We start from the raw sequence: 20185 nt of genomic DNA, 5'->3' as shown, positions 1-20185 counted from the left end.
TTGAAGTAGCATATTTACCCTGGATTTATTTATTTGTTAAATCTATAAGTACATCTTAGTTACAACTAAGAACATACATATATATTTATACACATTTTAAATCAGTATGTGTGTGTATGTATATAAATCCTTCGATCAGGCAGCCTTTAAATACAAAAATGCAAAGGTACATGAACATTGCTTTTACTTGCTATGGAGTTAACCCTGACAAATGACAGACATGTTCCTAGTGTCAAACCACAAGTAAATGCAGGCTTATAAGCACTAGTTTTTGAACTTTCTCAAAAATGCAAGTGTTAGACTTCTGGAAATAAAATTTAGATAACTTGTTTGTTTATTATAAGCTTTATTTGAGATAAAGATAGAAAACAATATACTTTTATTTGAATTTTATGCAATTTATGGCAATCTAAAATAGTTAATCTCATATTTCGTATTTCAGATATCTTATGTAACAAAGCTACTAAGTGTAACAATAATCAGAAAACAAAGTGTTTCCTTAAGCGTGTTGCTACTTAGGTATAAAGCTCATAACTGCCAAGATGATTATATTAAGGGCATGAACCCAGGCCATTTAATAAAAATAACAGCATATTTATATAAAAGTGCTATAGAAGAAGGTGCACAAAAACATGCACTTACACATATGTTCAGAAAGGATGTAAACGGTCCTTTTAGGCACTGTCACCTCTTCAGTCCTTTCTAACAGCGGGGTTTTGACATCCAAGTGCTACTGAGATGTCTAAGGCAACCACGTGCAGGAAGCATGTTGAGAATGCACAGGGCGGCATTTCCAGAGGAAAGGTCTGTGGTGAGGTTGATACCTGAAAGTCTTGGAGTGTGATCTTGTAATTAAAGATCTGTGATTGCCACCTGAGTGCTGTTACAATTTGCAGCTTTTGTGCCAATCTTCAAAATGACTTTACGCAGGCAGATAGTTCGTCTGTATGCTACTTCATAGGTTATTGTGTGGCGTCTGTACTTCATAATTACCAGTTTTATAAGCAACTACTCCTAAACTCTAGTGTAAAATAGACACTAATACTAAGTATGGAATGTTTAACAAAGATACCAGACTTTTTCAAAATTGCATTTTCAGAATTCTCCACACTTTATCATATTGCATAGCTGAAAATTCATCTATTACTTAAAGTGTTGTTTTCCTTCAAGCAGAATTGCTCCAATCTCCTTCAATGTCCTTCTTTCATACTGTATAGTGGATCCACAAGTTTATTGTGCACATGCATTAAACCTTAAAGAAAAAAAGCACAGTTCTAGTTGTGTTTTTTATGATGTCCAAACGGTTTCATTTACTTTAGAACACAGAAGATTAAGTTACAGTATTGAGTTCCCATCTTGCAAGAAAGTTTACTGAAAATATGTAGAGAAACACTTCAGAATGTTTAGTTTTAACTACCAAGTAAAAATGAAATAGTGTGGACAAAGAATGCTGAAAGGTACAGAAGCAGAAGCAGTCCTTCAGAGAGCCTGCAGTATGACGAGGAGAGTTTGACAATGACGTGCTAAATGCATCTTCAGTACATCTAAAAGTGTGTTCCGATTTGAGTCCTCTGCAAGTTCTACTACACGTCTGGCAGAGCTCAGAACCGCTGTCTCAACAAATGTAGCTTTCCTCTTCCTAGGTAATCCAGATTTGCTAACCTGGCAAATTATTTCCCACTATTCTGGCACGTGTGTATTGATGATAAGGATTATTATCAGATTAGTGCATTCCACACTGAGGTTTACTAAAATAAAGACCCTGTATTAAATTGTTTAACATTTTATAATTACTACATACTGCTACATACTACTACATGCATACAATTACTTGACGTGTCTATTAAAGCTGCTTGGGAAGTAACATATTTTCTATTTGTCCATGTCTTACTACCATATTTCTTTTCAAAAGTTTAGAAAATTGTCTTGATCTAACTATGAAGAGTTTCTATTTTGGAGATTAATTAAATTGGATTTTGTAGGATTAACACAGAGGCGTACCATTTTGTTAGAAATTGGGATTAAAAGACTCAGGATATAGGAAAGTTGTTACAAAACAAGTATTTCTTGCTGGGAAGGTTGCAAAAAGCATAAAAAAAATAAGGTCTGTGAGGAAGATCAAGTTTTCTGGGATTTGCAGAGAGCACTGAGGTCTTCAAAGGAGGTGAGGAGGCGAAGCACTCCATTCCTGCTGAAAAGCAGACATGGTGACCCTCTTAGCAGCCCACAGGGCCTAATCACTAAGAGGACAACAATAATGAAAGGTAGTTTCAGCCATCTGATTTTAAAGATGCATAATTTTCTAGGAAACTACCCTGGAGAGGGTAATTTTTACATTTAATTTGTTATGTGGCAGACCGGAATGAAGTTCCTGGCTTCAGTGTGATCCAAGCCTCTAGCCAGTTCAGCCATGTAGGGAGTGAACCAGTGACAGACCTCTTTGTCACTCATCTTTCTTCCAAATAAATTAAACAAAAATATTGTTAGTTCATTTAAAAATTGAAATACAGTAGTGCCAGTAAATAAATACACATTAGAATAGCATCTGGTGGGCCCAGTGTGATGGCTCAATTGCTAAATGCTCACATTGCCAGTGTTGGGATCTCAGATGGGTCCCAGTTTGTATCCCAGCTGCTCCACTTCCCATCCAGCTCCCTGCTTGTGGCCTAGGAAAGCAGTCAAGGACAGCCCAAAGCTTTGGGACCCTGCACCTGCGTGGGAGACCCAGAGGAAGCTCTCCTGGCTTCAGACTGGCTCAGCGCTGCCTGTTGAGGCCATTTGCAGAGTGAAACAAGATGAAAGATCTTTCTCTGTTTCTCCTTCTCTCTGTAAATCTAATCTGCCATTCCAATAAAAATGAAATTTTAAAGAACAGCATCTGGTCATAAAGTCTTGCCTATTATTAAATACTCATTACACTATAAACCTTTTCTGGTAAAAACCAAATTGGGCAAAGGCTAATAGATTTATTCATACCAGAAAAAGGGCATGTTAAATCAATCTCAAAACTGGCATTAAGGGCCTGGCACAGTAGTATAGCGACTAAAGTCCTAGCCTTTAATGTACCAGGATCCCATATGGGCTTTAATCGCGGAGGCCCCGCTTCCTATCCAGTTCCCTGCTTGTGCCTTGGAAAGCAATCGAGGACGGCCCAAAGCCTTGGGACCCTGTACCTGCATGAGAGACCTGGAAGAGGCAGTCTCCTGGATTCGGATTGGCTCAGCTCTGGCAGTTGCAGCTCTTTGGGGATTGAATCAACTGATGGAAGAAGATCTTCCTCTCTGTCTCTCCTCTGTATATTTGACTTTGCAATAAAAATAAATGAATTTGGGCCCGGCGGCGTGGCCTAGCGGCTAAAGTCCTCACCTTGAACGCCCCGGGATCCCATATGGGCGCCGGTTCTAATCCTGGCAGCTCCACTTCCCATCCAGCTCCCTGCTTGTGGCCTGGGAAAGCAGTGGAGGACGGCCCAAACATTTGGGACCCTGCACCCGCATGGGAGACCCGGAAGAGGTTCCTGGTTCCCGGCTTCGGATCGGCGCGCACCGGCCCGTTGCGGCTCACTTGGGGAGTGAAACATCGGATGGAAGATCTTCCTCTCTGTCTCTCCTCTCTGTATATCTGGCTTTCCAATAATAATAAATTTTTTTTTAAAAAAAGAATTAAAAAAAAAACACTAAAACTTGTGGAAAATGAGGATTCTTTTTATTAGCTAAAAAGAAATGCATCCTGAAGGACTACATGCAAATATATGACTAAAATTCCATCCACATCCATTTCTGTCCTAGTCGTAACTCGTCACTTAGGTGCCCCTCTGTTTCTCTGTCATATTATAAGGAAGCTAACAATGTTTCAGTTAAAAATTTTCAGTTTAATTTGATATCTCTGTGGCTTGATTTAAAAACTAGTAATTTAAATGACAAAAATATAAAATGGCAATATTGAACAATGAGAAAATATTAAATTATGTGAACTCTTTAAAAGTGCTTTGGAACAATATTTTATAAAACAATGCTCATAACAATTGCAGATACAACAAGAACAGCACAGAAGATTCAAATTTTGCTTTCAAAATATGAGACTACTTTCAGTATTTGCCAAATTTGAATCATCCACATACTACCTTTAAGACTGTTGCCTTGTTTGTAAGTAGAAGATTACTGGTTCCCTTTCCATGGGCTTACAGTTTTGTTTACAGTATAGACTGTCTTTCTGAATAGTCTGCTATACTCTTCCCGCAGAACACATTATTGCAGGAACCACTAAGAAACGATGCTCTCAGATGGCAGAACATCAGTCGTAAAATAAATCACAACTTTAGGCAATGTCATTATGTCCTGGGAAATATGGCAGCTTTTTAAGCCTCATGATATCTATTAAAAAAAAGTTTGGTTTGTTTGGTGTAATTTTCCAATCCATGATAAACATCTATTTACTACAGTTTTAAAAACATTTTGAAAATGTAACAGAAGTAGCATACATACATACTATACACTTTGTGAATTACTGACTTACTTGTGTAACCAGGTAAGTAATTTGTGATAATAGCCATATAATTACAAGTGCTTTTGAAGTGGACATGGTCTCTAGTGGTTAAGATGCCTGCACCCCACATCCAAGTATGCAGGTACAAGCCACAGCTGTGGTCCTCACTCTAGCTTCCTGCTGCTCCCTGGGAGGTGCTAGTGATGTAAGTTCCTGCTGCCCACAAGGGAGACTCCGATTATGTCCCCAGCTCCAGTTTTGGCCTGACTCTGGATGTTGTAGACATATGGAGAATGAACTGATGAACTAGCGGCTCTCATACTAAAAAAAAAAAAAAAAGGAAAAGTCCAGATGTTTTATACAATACACATTTATCTAGTTTGCTTGTTTGTGTTGATTTACAGAGAGAGCTCTTAATGAGGGAAGTGGTTCTAAACTGGGATCAAATTCCTTGAAAAACCTTTAAAGCATCGATTACATCAAGCATATGCAGCTCTTTTATAGCCAACTTAGTACAGTAAAAAAGAGAATTAATGAATTAGACTACAGGAAAAAGATAGGAAAATCAACAATTAGAAATCTACAAACTCCTGTTTCCCTGTAGAGTTTATTCCATCTTATTTTAACATTTACTAACCATCACTTTATTATTTCAAAGGCAGAAGGAAGGGGAGAGAGCAGTGAGAGAGGTTCTAACTGCCGGATCAGCCTAAGTGCCTGTCACGGCCATGGCTGGGCTGACGCCAGGAACTGAGAGTTCCGACCAGGTCTCTCACTTCGTGGTAAGAACCTAAGCTCCTGGGCCGTCATCTGCCCCACAGGCGTATTAGGAAGCTGGAGTGGAAATGCAGAGTATCTGGGACTTGAATCAAGCACTCTGGGATGGGAACATACAAAGTGGCAGCTTATCTTGCTGTACCACGACACCTGTCTCCAGCACAACTTTAATATATCGGAATGCGCTGTTTGAATTGTATGTCTAGGTTCTAAACAGTGTGAGAAAGTGGGGCTGAGATACTTCTGGTAAACACGAAAAGGTCAGAAAAGACACAGATGCATTTCCTTTTGGGTGATTTGTAAACAGTATGAAAGTAAAACATATTTTGAGTCTCCAGAAAATTGAATTTACTGAAAATACAAATTACAGATACACTCTTCTTAAAACAAGAGTAGGAAACTACCCTTGCAGTTACAATTATCTGTGTTGAGAATGTCCTGTTTTTGTAAAAAACAATTGTCAGCGCAATGCTGTTTTTCTATTAACAGCCTAAGCTTTACCTGTTTTCTATAACAAAACATCTCACAGTCTACTTCTGAAACTCAATGCTCACCTTTAAAGTATTTCACAGTTTTAACTCTTAATTCTAAGGTAGCATCTTCATCACATACAAAGATTGTTTGGGGATGCTGCTGGAAAGCTGACACGGTCCACATGTGATTGACTCCTTCTTCTATTGCTTTGTACAGAGCAAATGCCTTGTGTGCACCTGTTATAAGGATCATTACCTGGAAAAGCATAAACATGTTTTCATTAATAGATAAACGATGTGACACGTGAGTAATAACTCTTTAGAAGTGGATTTTAACAATGATATTCTTCCAATAAAAACATAAAAATAACTCTTCAAATTACTCAAAACCCTTATTCTTGCTAAGGTAACAGGTTAGCACAAAGTGTCTCTCATGGAATAAAGCTAAATAGTATTTTATTAAGGTAAGTCAGTCTACTATAATATCTGGATATTAGCATAGTAATACTGATGTGTGAGAGATTGGGAATAATGACGAAAATCAAAAGGGCTGCTTGAAAAAATAGAATTACATGCTTTTAATAATTTATATACTCTGTTCCAATCTACTAAAGAGCAAAAATTATTCAGAAAATGAGAAATGAATATATTTAAAGAGCAATCTGGAGAAGTCTGATGACATTTTTTATTGAACATGCGGTATCTAAATTTTTCTTGGAATAAAAACTGGAGTGAAAGGATTAGTTTTACTTACACAAATGAACGGCAGTCTAAGTTATATGTAAACAAACTACAGAACATCCAACTTCATGGTCTCAAATCCCTAAACGTCTATTAAATAATTCAAAGAACGTGAAAATCTGAGTGTTTATGTGTCAGAAATCTCCATTTTTGTTTTGAATTTGAATTTTGTAATTCAAAATCTACAGATAAACTTATGTAATGTAAATCTTCAAATTTTTTTGTTAAAAACTGTTAATGTCACTGTAGTTCTGCAATATAGCTCTGTAGAAACTGTTCCCAACAAGTATCTACTATGTGACAGGCACTGTTAGGTTTTGGACATACATGATGCATAAGCCCATGTTTCCTCTGAACTAACGTGATCCTGCTACCAGAAAAAAAAAACAGTTTTGGGTTTCCATATAAAATAATCATTTATAATGAACTGACAGGATCTGTTCTGTTCTCAAAGAATGAAAAGGCAACCAATTAAATAAACACTTAAAAAATAATCACAGTCTATGGCTCAGAGTTCTTGCATTTTTAAATATACCAAATTCAGCATAACTCTCAACAGGATTTCTTTTGGCTACACTCCCTATAGAGCCAAGAAGCATTTTAAAGTAAGGCATCTTTGGGTTCCAAAAGCAGGGTAGTTCAACCAGCACTGCATGTTTGTCCCAACAGTCCTTTTACAATATTTCAATAATAAATTAACACCATCTGATAAGTGTCTTTTAGGATCCCAAACTGTGAAGCAAGAATAGACACGTGAGGCAGTAACTCCAAAGACGTGGTACCTAATTCTTAAATTCCAGCTCCGAAAAACTGAATTTCTTTGATTCCTAAATATGTCAATGAGACTAACCAAACATACTTCCTAGAAACCGGGAAACAACTTATACTGCAAAGAGAATACAACCCAACTGTGTCTTATTCCACATCATAATCCAGCCAAAACAGCATCAAAGAAAGAAGACCAAAGAATATTTAATTCTTACTTCTCTAGCATCCATTACTGTCCCCACACCAACGGTTAGTGCCATAGTTGGCACTTTCGATAAATCGCCATCAAAATATTTAGCATTTGCCAAGATAGTGTCCATTGCTAGAGTCTTTAATCTTGTCCTTGAAACTAAACTGGATCCTGGCTCATTGAAAGCGATATGACCATCTGGACCAATTCCTTTCAAAAGAAATACACACGAACATAAAGTAATTAGTGTTTCTCATATATAATACAAGCATTTACTTAAAGTCCTTTGTGGTTGTAAGAGAAAAGGAAATAGTTAAAACAACTTGGTTCATTTGACAGCCATATTCCAACTACCACCTGAAAGTATTTCTATATTTGATTCAACAGATGTTTCCGTTTTTGTTATACATTGCACTGAGCCAGCATGATTAACAACAATAAACTTCAGCATCTTTTTACACTATTATGTTTTACAGTACATAAAGCATTTTCACATGCACATTTATTTTTTAAAAAACAAAAGAAAACTTCAGTGCTTCAGGAAAACAAATTAGTTACTTGGGTTACACTTTAGCAAATATTAAGACAGGACTCAAAAATAAGTCTGTGATTCTCAACTCGGCTGCTGTTATATGCACACTTTAATCTGCTTGCTTCTCCAGATTTGACAATTAAGCAGTGAACCTGTTTCTAGTTTTCTTACTTTAAAAAATGCAGACAAGATAACATCTAGACCAGTAAGTATTCCAAAAATTTTTGCTGTAACTATTTCAAGAAATAATATTTAATAACACAAATAATACTTGATATTTATTGTACATTTAGGCACTCACACACAAAAAAGTATGAAATATACTTACCCCCTTAGAAGTTATGCAAGCTATTTCCTATTGTATTACTTCATTAACAAAACAAAAAGGGAATCCTAGAGGTGACTCATGATTTCACAAATAATCATGACAACCAGTTTAAAAAACACTGCTTCCAAAAGATCTACTGCCAGCTCTGAGATTCTAGTATTGCTTCTAAACTGGAATATAGTACTCCATATTTGACAGACACGGAAAACTCCTTTTATAAAATCAGTCTTTGCATGAAACAAGTTGTTTTATTTTGGGCAATTTCAATCAAAAATTAAATATACAGGTTCTCTTGAGCCATTAAAAAATCTCTTATGTTAAAATCTGTACATTTACTTTGATATGTATATGTTATGATATATAACATACAGCATACAACCCCAACAAAATTTCCCAAAGAACCACCACGTAAGTAAGACAGAGTAGCCTGGTTTTAAAGGATGAAGGAATAAATATTCTGTACAATAGAGACAATTTACCAAAGCACAACAATCTAGGAATCTTTAATGTGGGAGCATACATTTTTAATGTGAGGTCCTACATGTAGCTAATATTAATGGATTATTCTATTACATATGCTTATAAAGTACAATTAGACATAGGTTTAAATACATTTGTGAAAGTATTCTGTTTCTCAGATTTACACATGCACAAATATTTATATACATGAACAGAGGAAAAGATGAAATCAGGAAATACACAAAAGAGAAGTTTTACTGAGATAACACTAGTGGTTCTCGTTGATGATTTGGGCCCCATAGAAGTAAGTATAAATCCACAGCTAAACTAAAGTTATACGCAAAGAGTAGTAAGGGAAAAGGGATGTATTTACTTATGGGCCAGGATTAACTGAGAAAATGAGCTTACTGATTAAATGTTTTTAATGCAGATAATTCATTTTTCTAAAAAAATGTACTTATGAATATAAAAGGCAGATAGTGAGAGAGCTCTCTTCCACTGGTTCTTTTCCAAAATGTCTATAATGGCTAGGGCCCAGTCAAACCAAAACCAAGAGTTGGGAACTCAATCTAACTCTCCCAAATGGGTGGCAGGGACGTAGCTACCTGAGTCATCATCCAATGCCTGCCAGGATGTATAGCAGCTAGAACCAAAAATGCAATCAGGTCTTCAATGAACTCAGGAACTACGGATGTGGGCTAGGCCAAATGCATGTCTCAAATGTGGCAAATATGTATTTGGCTTTAAGTCTAACTTAATATATTAGTACATTTATGTACTAATAGTACATGTATATACATCTATGAAACAGCTGAAAAACGCAATTTTGTATCTCTCTAGCATTCACATAGTTATGTAGGAAGAGTATAAATTCCATGAAAATAAGGACTTCACCTTCACTGCTGTATCTTTATATTTACGGCATCACATAACATGGATGGCTGTCAAACAGCTGAATAGGGCCATTTTCTGGTAATCAAAGTATAATTTCTTTCAACTTCTCTTTTGCTGTGTTCTCACTACAGAAGCTAAAAGATTACAGTGCTTAGGCACAGCATTTGTGGTCTAGAACATTCATTTTGGATTGGAATCTTGACCATGACTATACACAGAAGACACAGAGACCTAAAGCACTGGATGATGGTACTGCATGGAGGTTAATGAGTGCCTACTTCTAAGATCCGAAGTTACAAGGAACCGGTTTTTTCAACTATTCCTTAGTATTGTGCTACCCCAGTGTCATCCCAATTAATTTGCTTTTAATTAGTTCCATTTACAAAGAATCAAAATCACCAACCAAAGAATCCAATCATGTAATCACAATAGGATGTAAATATGTCTGTAAATATGTCTCTTCATTTTTTTTCTTTTTAAAGAAAAATGGTTATTTTAAAAATTAGTATTATAGATCTTACATACTAAAGTACAAGTTTTATCTTACTCTTGGTGCACAGCAGGAATTCAAGATATACCACCTTGTGTCTCAACACTCTTGCCATAAAAAAAAAACACATGAGAATCACAAGAACATAAATTTTCTCCTTTTTCTTCTCTTCCAAAGTATTAGAAGTCCTGCTCTAATGCTCTGGAGCTAATAAATATTTTTGAGCTGTTTTCATTTTGTTTCTAATGCAGAGGAGTAGAAAACCCCATTTTGGCTTCAAGTCCAACCTGCAATCTCTATTCCAACTTTACCTTTAATAAAGCTGATATTTTGATCCCATTTGGCACAGTTCTTAGTGTTTTTATTAACCAAACCCTGGAACAAAAGAAGGGCAAGTGGTAAGACCCAGAAACCAAACCTCATCTGAAAATCCATTGATAATAAACCTAGACCAATAAATGTAAAGAATCAAATTAGATTCTTTTAAAATATATATACATTTAATCAGTAAGAGGGAATCCTGAAGAAGAAAAAGTTCAGAAAAAAATTGAATAAGTTAACTCTTCTGTCTTTATGCACAGTGTGTCATTCAAATGGTACAAACACAGTGTCAGACACTGAGCCATCACAAGGCTTTCACTGAATTGTAGAGAAGTGTTCTTAAAATGTTTTTTTTTTTTCTGGGAGTTGGAGATATGGATATTATGGGGGGAAGCAAGGGAAGCGGAGGACTACTGGAAGCTTTACTGGTAAAACAGTTTAAAGTTCTTTTTAGTAAGAGTTATTGATACACACACAATTATAGTTTATGCTTTATCTACTTAAAGGGAGAGAGGAAATGATTTACAGTGTGAAAAACATGAAAAACATGCGGTAACAAACAATGAGAAATGACTTAAAGATTTGTGTAAAAAGAAGTGACTTCTACCACAGTAACTGGATAACAGAATTATCATCTTAAACAATAATGAATGCCTTATGGAAAGCACACCAAAAGTGGGAAATAGAGCTAAGATAGTTCTTAGCAGTTTTTCAACCCCCATACATTCTGTTTCCTGGTACTGAATCTACAAGGAATTCTTCCTATGCACACTAATGGAGAGTCAATAATTAAATAGGAGGAAAGCAAATCCAATTAAGACATTTTCTAAACAGTCATTTTGAACAAAGAATCTCTGCCGACTAATATACTTTTCAAGCCCAAGACAAATGGTTTAGTTATATTATATTTCAGTAATTCTATTTCATTTTAGTCTGGAGTTTACTAAATCTAGAAAGTGAGCAGTCAGTACCCTCTTCAAATATTTTCATTATTGTGTTAGTGTTGATCTTAGCAGGTACAAACAGTAATCATGTCAAAATTGAGCCATATAAAAAGAAACCTGAAATATGTATTAATAATCTCTAAGATTACTAAGGTAACACTAGCAAAAATTAAAAAAAAATCTTTTATTTTAAAAAGCCTAACTTGTGTACTTGCTCAGATAAATAACCACTCCATTTACCCAAGATAATAAATGTCATCTGCTCCATTATTTTTTCAGGACTAAATTTCCTTACAGAAATTTTTAATCTGTCTAGATATCTGTAGAAATAATTTGGTAAAAATTTCAGAGAATTCAATAAACTAAGTGACAAGTATGTGAAAAGCTTCAATTCAAAAAGTCTATAATACACAGAGTAGCAAACATGCATTCATCCACCTACTCATCTACCTGGTGTTTTATACACGTAAATAGTGTGGCTAATTATCACATATTTTGGAATGGCTAATACTAATGCTATCTTACAAGTGATTTAATCTTACTAATACCACCTAGCTCAACCACAGTTGGCCACTTCAATCGTACAGCTCTAATTTTGAGTTTCCTAAAAAACTGAATATAAAAATACACATAAAATTACTAATTTAGGACATTAATATTTTTAGTTGGATAGTAAAGAATTTGACAAAAAAAATTTAGTTTTAGTTGGCAGGATATTGTTGTGATGACAATTACCTGTCTGCTATGCTACACTGACATCAGAAAATCATGCTATTACAAAGAAACAAGAAACTCCTCCCATTCTCAGTTGAAGATCACATACACACACACACACACACACTCTTTCTCTTTGAGAAATAGGGAACAAATCACTCATTTAAAAAAAACCACAATAACCTGTTAACCTTAAGCAGGTAGTTTCAAGGTTTCAATGGCAACTGACACCTATCACTCAAGAAACAATTTAATATTTTTGTTAACTGTTAGAATTTTATCATGATTCTGATGAAAATAAATTTGAAATCAGTATCTCTCCAGGTGGGTGCTGTAGACAATCACAGATGTTTATCCTGCACAGTGTTTAGGATAATTTTCATTTGGACTGAAATCCTAAGACACTGAATTCAAAAATTAGCAGGTGAATGCTTATAGACACAGTCATCTTACATACCTCCAACAAAAAGATCTATTCCTCCAGCTTCTTCGATTTTCTTTTCAAATGCATCACATTCTGCTTGTAAGTCTGCAGCATTCCCATCAAGGATGTGGGCATTATTAGGGTCAATATCAATATGTTTAAAAAAGTTATTCCACATGTACGAATGGTAGCTTTCAGGATGATTCCTTGGAAGTCCTAAATATGAAATTAATAAAGAAAATTTTAACTACTTCCAGTAATAAATCTAAACTTTCTTTTTCTACCATAAATGCTACCTAAAATAGATCTTCTCTATGCCATCATCCATTTAAGAGCATTTTTTGTACAATATGGGTTTACAAAATGATCAGCTTCTTGTCATTTTACATGCATGTATAAGACAATTATGTGTAAAACACTGCTGAAAATACTATCATCATTTTTGCTTTATAGACAAGAACTTCTTTCAAGCCAAACAGTGTGGGATTCAACCACAGGAAGTCTAGTTCACAAACAAGTAACCACCATACTCCATATCTCAACAACACAAAATTTTAACAAATGGAAATGACTTTTTAAAGCTAAAATAAAATTCATTAGCTAAATCAATTGAAATATTAGCCATGTTCTTGATCTATTTTTCCTATCCATGTGCAAAGTACCCTGAATGATACTTTTTTGCTTTTTTTTTTCACATCACATTACTATTAAAATAATATTCCTACATTTCTCTTCTAATATAGTTTCTACACAATACAGATATTTCAGGTAAATCAGTAAATGTTCAATAAATTATAAAGGCCAAACAGTTACATTAAGAATAAGTAGTTTTTTTTACTCGAAAAAGTATTTTCTTAGTTACTTTAACATAAATATTATTTATCCTCACTGATATTAACTGATTATTAACTCTGTTTTAAGAATAAAAATACATGACAAGATACATGAATGGACTGGCTGAATCCACACACTGGTTAAGCGGCAGAGTCTGAGATGAATGCAGACTGACTTCTAGTCCTGGGATTCTTCCCACTACACTGAGCTGTCTTTGAAAAAACAATTTTCAAATAACCTTCCAAACTTAGTATAATGCATTCTACAGATATACCCTTATATTCAAGACATAAATTCAAATAATATTCTAAAAATATACTCATTTTACTTAAAATGACATATAGAGTATGTCCAATAGATTCAAATATAGCTTACCTACATATTCATCCATATTAAAGGTCTTCACATATTTAAAAGAAAGATCTCCATTCTTGTGATATTCTATTAGCTTTTTATAGCATCCTAGAGGTGTACTCCCTGAAACACATGAAGATTCCACTTCATAATGTAAAAATCTAGTTTTAAAAAACATTTGTATTTATTAAATATTCTGTCTAATTAACTAGATAGTTCTTTTTTTTTAAATAAGGTTTATTTTATTTTTATTACAAAGTCAGATATACTGAGAGGAGGAGAGACAGAGAGGAAGTGGAGCTGCTGGGATTAGAACCAGCGGCCACATGGGATCAAGGCAAGGACCTTAGCCACTAGGCCAAGCTGCCGAGCCCTAGATAATTCTTGATTTAAATAAATTTTAAATAACAAACACTGAATTGTTCTCTAATGAATTTGGAACTCTGTCACAAAAACGAAAGTTTGGAAAATTATTGCATTTCTGGGTTTTTGGAATTGCTACTGCAAATTTTAAAACTAAAAACATATAGAGATGAGAGAACATTTGAATTAAAAAAATAAACATCCCACTTTCTGAAAGAAATTAAGTTCTAGCATTAATGCTACAGTAATAAGACACATACTCATCTCTGAAATCAAGAGAAGACAAGGACTATACTACTGTAATAATACGGAGAAAATTAGGGCGTGGGAATTTGGGGAGTGGGTAGGGAAATCCCAGACCCTATGGAATTGTACCAAAAATTCAAAATAGAAAGAAAATAATAATAAAAATACTGCCTCTTTTTTCAACACATACTGAAATGGACAAGGATTTTGTAAAGAACTTTAGTTTTAAGACTTCTTGTTTCTCATGCCTGGTGTGGTAGCCTAGTGGCTAAAGTCCTTGCCTTGCACGCATCAGGATTCCATATGGGTGCAGGTTCTAGTCCCAGTAGCCCCGTTTCCCATCCAGCTCCGTTTGTGGCCTGGGAGAGCAGTCAAAGACAGCCTAAAGCCTTGGGACCCTGCACCCGTGTGGGAGACCCAGAAGAAACTCCTGGCTCCTAGCTTTGGATCAGCTCTGCTCTAGCCATTGCTGCCACTTGGGGTGTGAATTAGCGGAAGGAAGATCTTTCTGTCTCTCCTCTTCTCCGTACATAAAAATAAAAATACATGAAACTTAAAAAAAAATTAAAAAGACAAAGCCTTTCTGTTTCTTACTTGGTGTTGCCTTAGTAGGTATCTGCTATAATAAAATACTGGGGAAAGATTTATTTATGATAGGGAGGAGTTCTGGGACATTGGCTACACACTTTGAGTTCTTGATCTTACTGTTTTAGAATCTCATTCTTTGAAATGGTTGATATTTGAAAAGAGATTGGATGGTGCTTCATTTTGTACACAATAAAAACGTGAATTTAGTCACTTGAGAATAGCTTATTCTCTAATTTTTTTTTTTTTTTTTGGATAGAATTCTAAACTGAAAGGCTAGATAGAATGTAATCTTAACTAGTGACCTAGCCAAAAAAATCCTGTTTGGAGTACTGATTCCCAGTTAATCCATTATCATAAACCAATGCAGAATCTACAACCCACACACGGGGCAGGTGTTGTGGCACATCACGTTAAGCTACCATTTATAGTGCTGGCACCCCATATAGTATTGCTAGGGATAAAATACTGCTTCCACTTTCAATCTAGCTTGCTGCTAATGCAGCTGTCAGGTAGTAAATAATGTCACACATACCTGAGTTACGGCAAACTACGTGGATGAACTGGATGGAGCTCCTGAATCCTGGCTTCAAGCTGGCCAGACCCAGGTATGGCAGCCATACGGCAGCCGTTTGAGGAGTGAACCGGCAGATGAAGTGCTCTACCTCTTTCAAATGAATAATTAAAAAAATCTTTAAAAGCAATACAGTAACCAGGAGCTTCTTCTGGGTCTCCCATGCAGGTGCATGGTCCTAAGGCTTTGGGCCTTAAAGTTGGGCCCAATGGGATCCCAGTGTATTCAAGGTGAGGATTAAGCCACTGGGCCCTGCACAAAAAAACTTTCAAATCCATGCATGATTTTTCATAATACATACTCCTCATGAAATTTAAGCAAACATCTCAGGTAAGTCAGATAGAAATAGTCACTGGGAAAATATATACCCACTTAAAAAAAAAATATATATATAAATATATGATAACATATATAATGGAAAAACTGCCTTTCATTTCACAGGACAGAATAGAAGTAGCTATTAAGTTACTAGCACCACAGAAATTCAGGGTATAATAACAGAATATTTTTAAGCTAGGCATATGCAAGTTTTTAAAAACTGAATAACCATTTTAAAACTAATGATATCAAATTTTATAACTTCTTTTCAAAGAACTATAGTCATCTAACAAGAAAATTGGTTTAGAGTAGATAAATACACTTTCCTTTCTCTGTAGAAACAGAAACGTATTTCTTTCAGCACCAAGAAGAGAATTTTGGGATTTCCCTTACTTAAGGATACATGAATAAGAGTGAGAAGCTGCTACAAAGCTGGTGTCATTTTCTAATTTTTAAAAAATTTTTTTTCATTTTCTAATTTTTAACTGAATCAGGCTAAAGAAAAAAAAGACGTGAAACACTGTCAGCTGTCTAAGACATTTCACTTTACTATGTGCTTTATAATGAATCATTTAATGCCTTAATAATTAGCAAGTTAGCTGTACCCCAAAGTTATAGTTGCAAATAAAAAAAGTCATATTTAGCACAGTTGGCATTGAGAACTCTGAATCCATTCCTCCCCCGTAGTCAACCTACTGTTTATTTCTGCATCATAATTCAGACAAAGTGATGGAAGACTGAATGTTACCCAGTTGAGAGTGTACAGACCGGTAACAGCAGCAATGCTCAACGGCCAGGGTTTAAATGACAGAACTGGGTGATGAAGGAATACGTAAGACAAACAAAACCCCCAAACTCCCCTTCATCATCTTCACCAAGATCTAAAGTTCTGGACCAAACATTTTTAAAAAGCAAAATAACAAATAAATTCAACCAGAAGAATGTCATTCACGTAGTTATCCCAGCAGGAAGCAAACAAACAAAAAAAAAGCCTGTAGCTTGGCTATACAATTTGGAATTTTGGAATGAATGGGAGAGGAACAGAAGAAAACAATGTTTAAGCACGGAAACCTTAAATCTACACAGCACTTGTGACTGAGCCTCAACGCAGCACTGTAAGCTACTATTACCCTCACGGACCACGACGCCGAGGTTCACATAAGTAGAATGAACCCTTTTCACTCACTCACCAAGCAGCAACCTCAATTCTAGGTCTAATACTCATGCTATTATTAATTTAATGTTATTTAAGTTGTATAAGATTACAGGGCACCAACTGGTCATTTTCTAAGAGAACTCTCAATAGATACTAAGCAAAAAATGTGCAATTAGTGTTTATGTTTATAACAGACTTGTAATGCTTCCATAGGATGAGGGAAATGTACAAATAATAAAGGGATAATAAAGACTATAAAACAGGTAAGGAACATTAAGAGACAACAGTAATAACGTAGGTACCTCTTGATGATTAATAAAATATCACAATAGTGGAAGAAATTTACTTGAAAACAAAAACTATTAGAAAAAGTACAAAAAATACTGTAACTATCACTTAAGTTAGGATACTTCCTGTTTAGGAATGGTGGATAAAAAATAATTTTAATATAAGAAGTAATTAAAAAAAAGATTTTATGTAACTGCATGTGTACACCTCCTACCCCCATTTCTATCCATCTCTAGCTTTACACACAGATATGTTCAATCAATGGTATAACCAGAAATGAGAACAGAAAATATTGTACTAAGAGAAAGCTTGTAATTCTATAACCTTAACCTGTCAAAAAAAAGATTTTTTTTTTTTTGGATTACCTGTTGGTAAGCCCAGTGTAAAGTATCTGTCCTGCCCAGGTTTGAACTGAATGATGCGATTACAGATGTACTTGGCTGCCCATTCACTCGCCAGGTCATAGTTCTCAAGAATGACTAGCCTCATGATGGAGATGCACAGCTTCCAGACAAGACGCTCCCACCGGAGAAGATGACAGGAACAATGCTTGAACTACTGTTCAGACACTCCACAAGAATTGCAATACAGTGAGGACAGAAAAAAGGAACATTATTTAAAAAGGATGCAACCTGTAAAACTACAATCCAACCAATGTCTGAACCATTAGGCCAAACTCCAACCTGACATTGTTTATAGCAGTAGCCTGCATCTCTAACATCTCTAATGGAAGTTTTTTTTATTTCTATCAGGATTAAAAATATTTTCACTGGATTCTACAACTATAATTTTCAGCTTATAATTCTTCATTTTATATTTAAAAAAAAACAGACACCAACTCCACTTCATGACAAGGCTTCAGCATGCAAGTTCTGTACCCACATATCTTACATGAGTAATACGTTTTTAATGGGAATACGTTTTATTGCAATGAATACATGGAATCAAAATGATGCCCCTAAGAATCAATGATCTAGAATTCTGACATAGTAGTAAAAAAAAAAAAAAAAGAAAAACATCATCACCATTATGTAAGATGTTGGTATAGTAAGAGAAAAAGCTTATTTACAGATAATAAATTACATGGTCACACATTATTGTAAGAATGCGTCTTGGGCACTTTGCCCTCAGTCCTACACCCTGATGCACTAAGGTCAAAGCTAGGCTGCTAGAGAAAAACACTGTTGAGGGCCCTACTACTAATGGTTAGAATCTCTCAGTATTCTCTCAGGTTGAAATCACCCTCCTGGTTTCTCAGACACAGAAAAAGGATTCTGCTGAGTTTGCAGAGCTATGGGGTTATGAAGGGAGAAGTGCACCCGACTGCAAAAGACTCAAAATTCTAGGATGCCCTATCACTTGAGAAGCACTTGGGGTGTCTGTTAAAAACACATATTCTCTTTTTTTAAACTTTTTTTTTTCATGATACAGTTTCTTAGGCTCAAGGATTTCCCTTTCCACTCTCCCCACTTACCCTCCCCTTTCCCCTATATAATTACAATAGTGTGGTCTTTCAAAAACAGTCACAAGTGCATCATTCTTCTAGTACAGTGTATCATGATACTGTAGGTACTGATGGTGGTACAAAGTCCAGCATCCTATTGTCAAGATGTATTTAAGTTTCACTGAAAGTCCATTTTTGTTTTTCAGTAGAGATGGATATTGCAAGGTATGTTCACTTCTCGGTATGCTAGCCTCCATTATATAGTTCCTCCAGATGAATATATGCATATACACGTCTATCTGTGTATCTATTGACCTTGTATTTTGCATGAAGGATGCCTTACATGAGATTTGGGGGCTCATCTTACAATATTTCAATATATGGAGTCTCGTAGTCTATGGAAACTGTACTGTAACAATTATCGATGGAATTCTTAGCATCAGGTAAAACTCAGAAAGCCTGCATTTTGTTGCAGTGGGATGCATGTTAATCTCTAAAGGTACAGGCAAATTTCTACTTTCTTTTTTAACTCTGCAGGGCACACAGTTCACCTGCAAGAGACCCAAAGCCTGGACTTTTAAGATATGCCCTTTCTAAATTTTGCCAGTCCCTGGAAACAGAAACTGCTCTTTATCTAGTATCATGCAATTAACTCTCGGCATCACGACCACACAGCATTCCTCCTCTGCCTTCGGGGCTGATTTATGTCGGAAAGGCATCCTCTTGGAAAACGGTTCCCGAGGGCAAATCTGAAAACTTCAGAGCCGGATGAACTCCCACACCCCTTGAAGCTCACACATGGGTACTAGGAAGGCAAGGACTAAAATCCAGCCTGTCACGGTTTTCACTCCCACTTGTCCCCCACCCCGGGGTGGCTGAGCCTCGCACCAGAGCTCCAAGCAGGTCACCGCAGCTTCTGACAGGATCCACGTCAGACCGCCAAGGTCAGGGACCCCAACCTCCCCGGGCCCCCCGAGTCCCGAGACAGGGGGCCGCCCCCTCGGCTCACCAGCGAACCCACAAGCGCACTGGCTCCTCGGCGGAAGCGACTAACCTTGAGGAACCCGCGAACGACCCCGGCCGGCGCCCGGAGCGGGAAACGCAAGGACCCGGATGCAGAACGGGACGGGTCAGTGGCGGCGTCGCGTTTGACGGGCTGCGCGCAGGCGCGCTGCCTTGAAGCGGGCGGGTGCGGAGGGGAGATCCGCCCGAGCTTCTGGTGGCGGGAAGCTGTGCTACCTGCGCCTCACCGGTGCCTGGGGTGTCTCTGCCGCTCTATTCCTCCTTGCTGCCTCGTCTGTTAGAGGTGAATTGCAATAGTGCGTTTAGGTTTATTGTACTCACACACATTGTCACTTCAGTTGTTGCTGGTAACATCGTTGCCAACTCCTTTTTTTGCTCCTGAGGTATTGAACTACTTCGCAGCCACCGGGACCTCCAGGGGTTTTGTATTCATACAGCTCATCAAAGTTAAGCTTACATA

The 20185-nt window shown here is 36.4% G+C and overlaps 1 protein-coding gene across 2 annotated transcripts; it reads right to left on the bottom strand.

Moving 5' to 3' along the window:
• Positions 1 to 19778, bottom strand: GNPDA2 (glucosamine-6-phosphate deaminase 2). 2 transcript variants are annotated; one of them, XM_058670146.1, is made up of 6 exons: positions 19757 to 19778; positions 13750 to 13851; positions 12574 to 12756; positions 7460 to 7644; positions 5817 to 5991; positions 1 to 1252 (listed from the first exon to the last, which is right to left on the bottom strand). In XM_058670146.1, exons 2-6 carry the CDS (start codon positions 13763 to 13765, stop codon positions 1191 to 1193), a joined length of 621 nt encoding a protein of 206 aa, XP_058526129.1. In that variant the 5' UTR covers positions 13766 to 13851; positions 19757 to 19778; the 3' UTR covers positions 1 to 1190. The 2 variants fall into 2 exon arrangements, with proteins under 2 accessions (XP_058526129.1, XP_004579184.1); XM_004579127.3 differs by lacking the exon at positions 19757 to 19778 and adding an exon at positions 17624 to 17772.
• Positions 19779 to 20185: the final 407 nt, after the last annotated feature.

The sequence above is a fragment of the Ochotona princeps genome, chromosome 11 (genome assembly GCF_030435755.1).
Source record: "Ochotona princeps isolate mOchPri1 chromosome 11, mOchPri1.hap1, whole genome shotgun sequence".
Lineage (NCBI taxonomy): Eukaryota > Metazoa > Chordata > Mammalia > Lagomorpha > Ochotonidae > Ochotona > Ochotona princeps.
The sequence above is the reverse complement of the archived record's forward strand: the minus strand, read 5'-3'. Positions and strand labels throughout refer to the sequence as shown.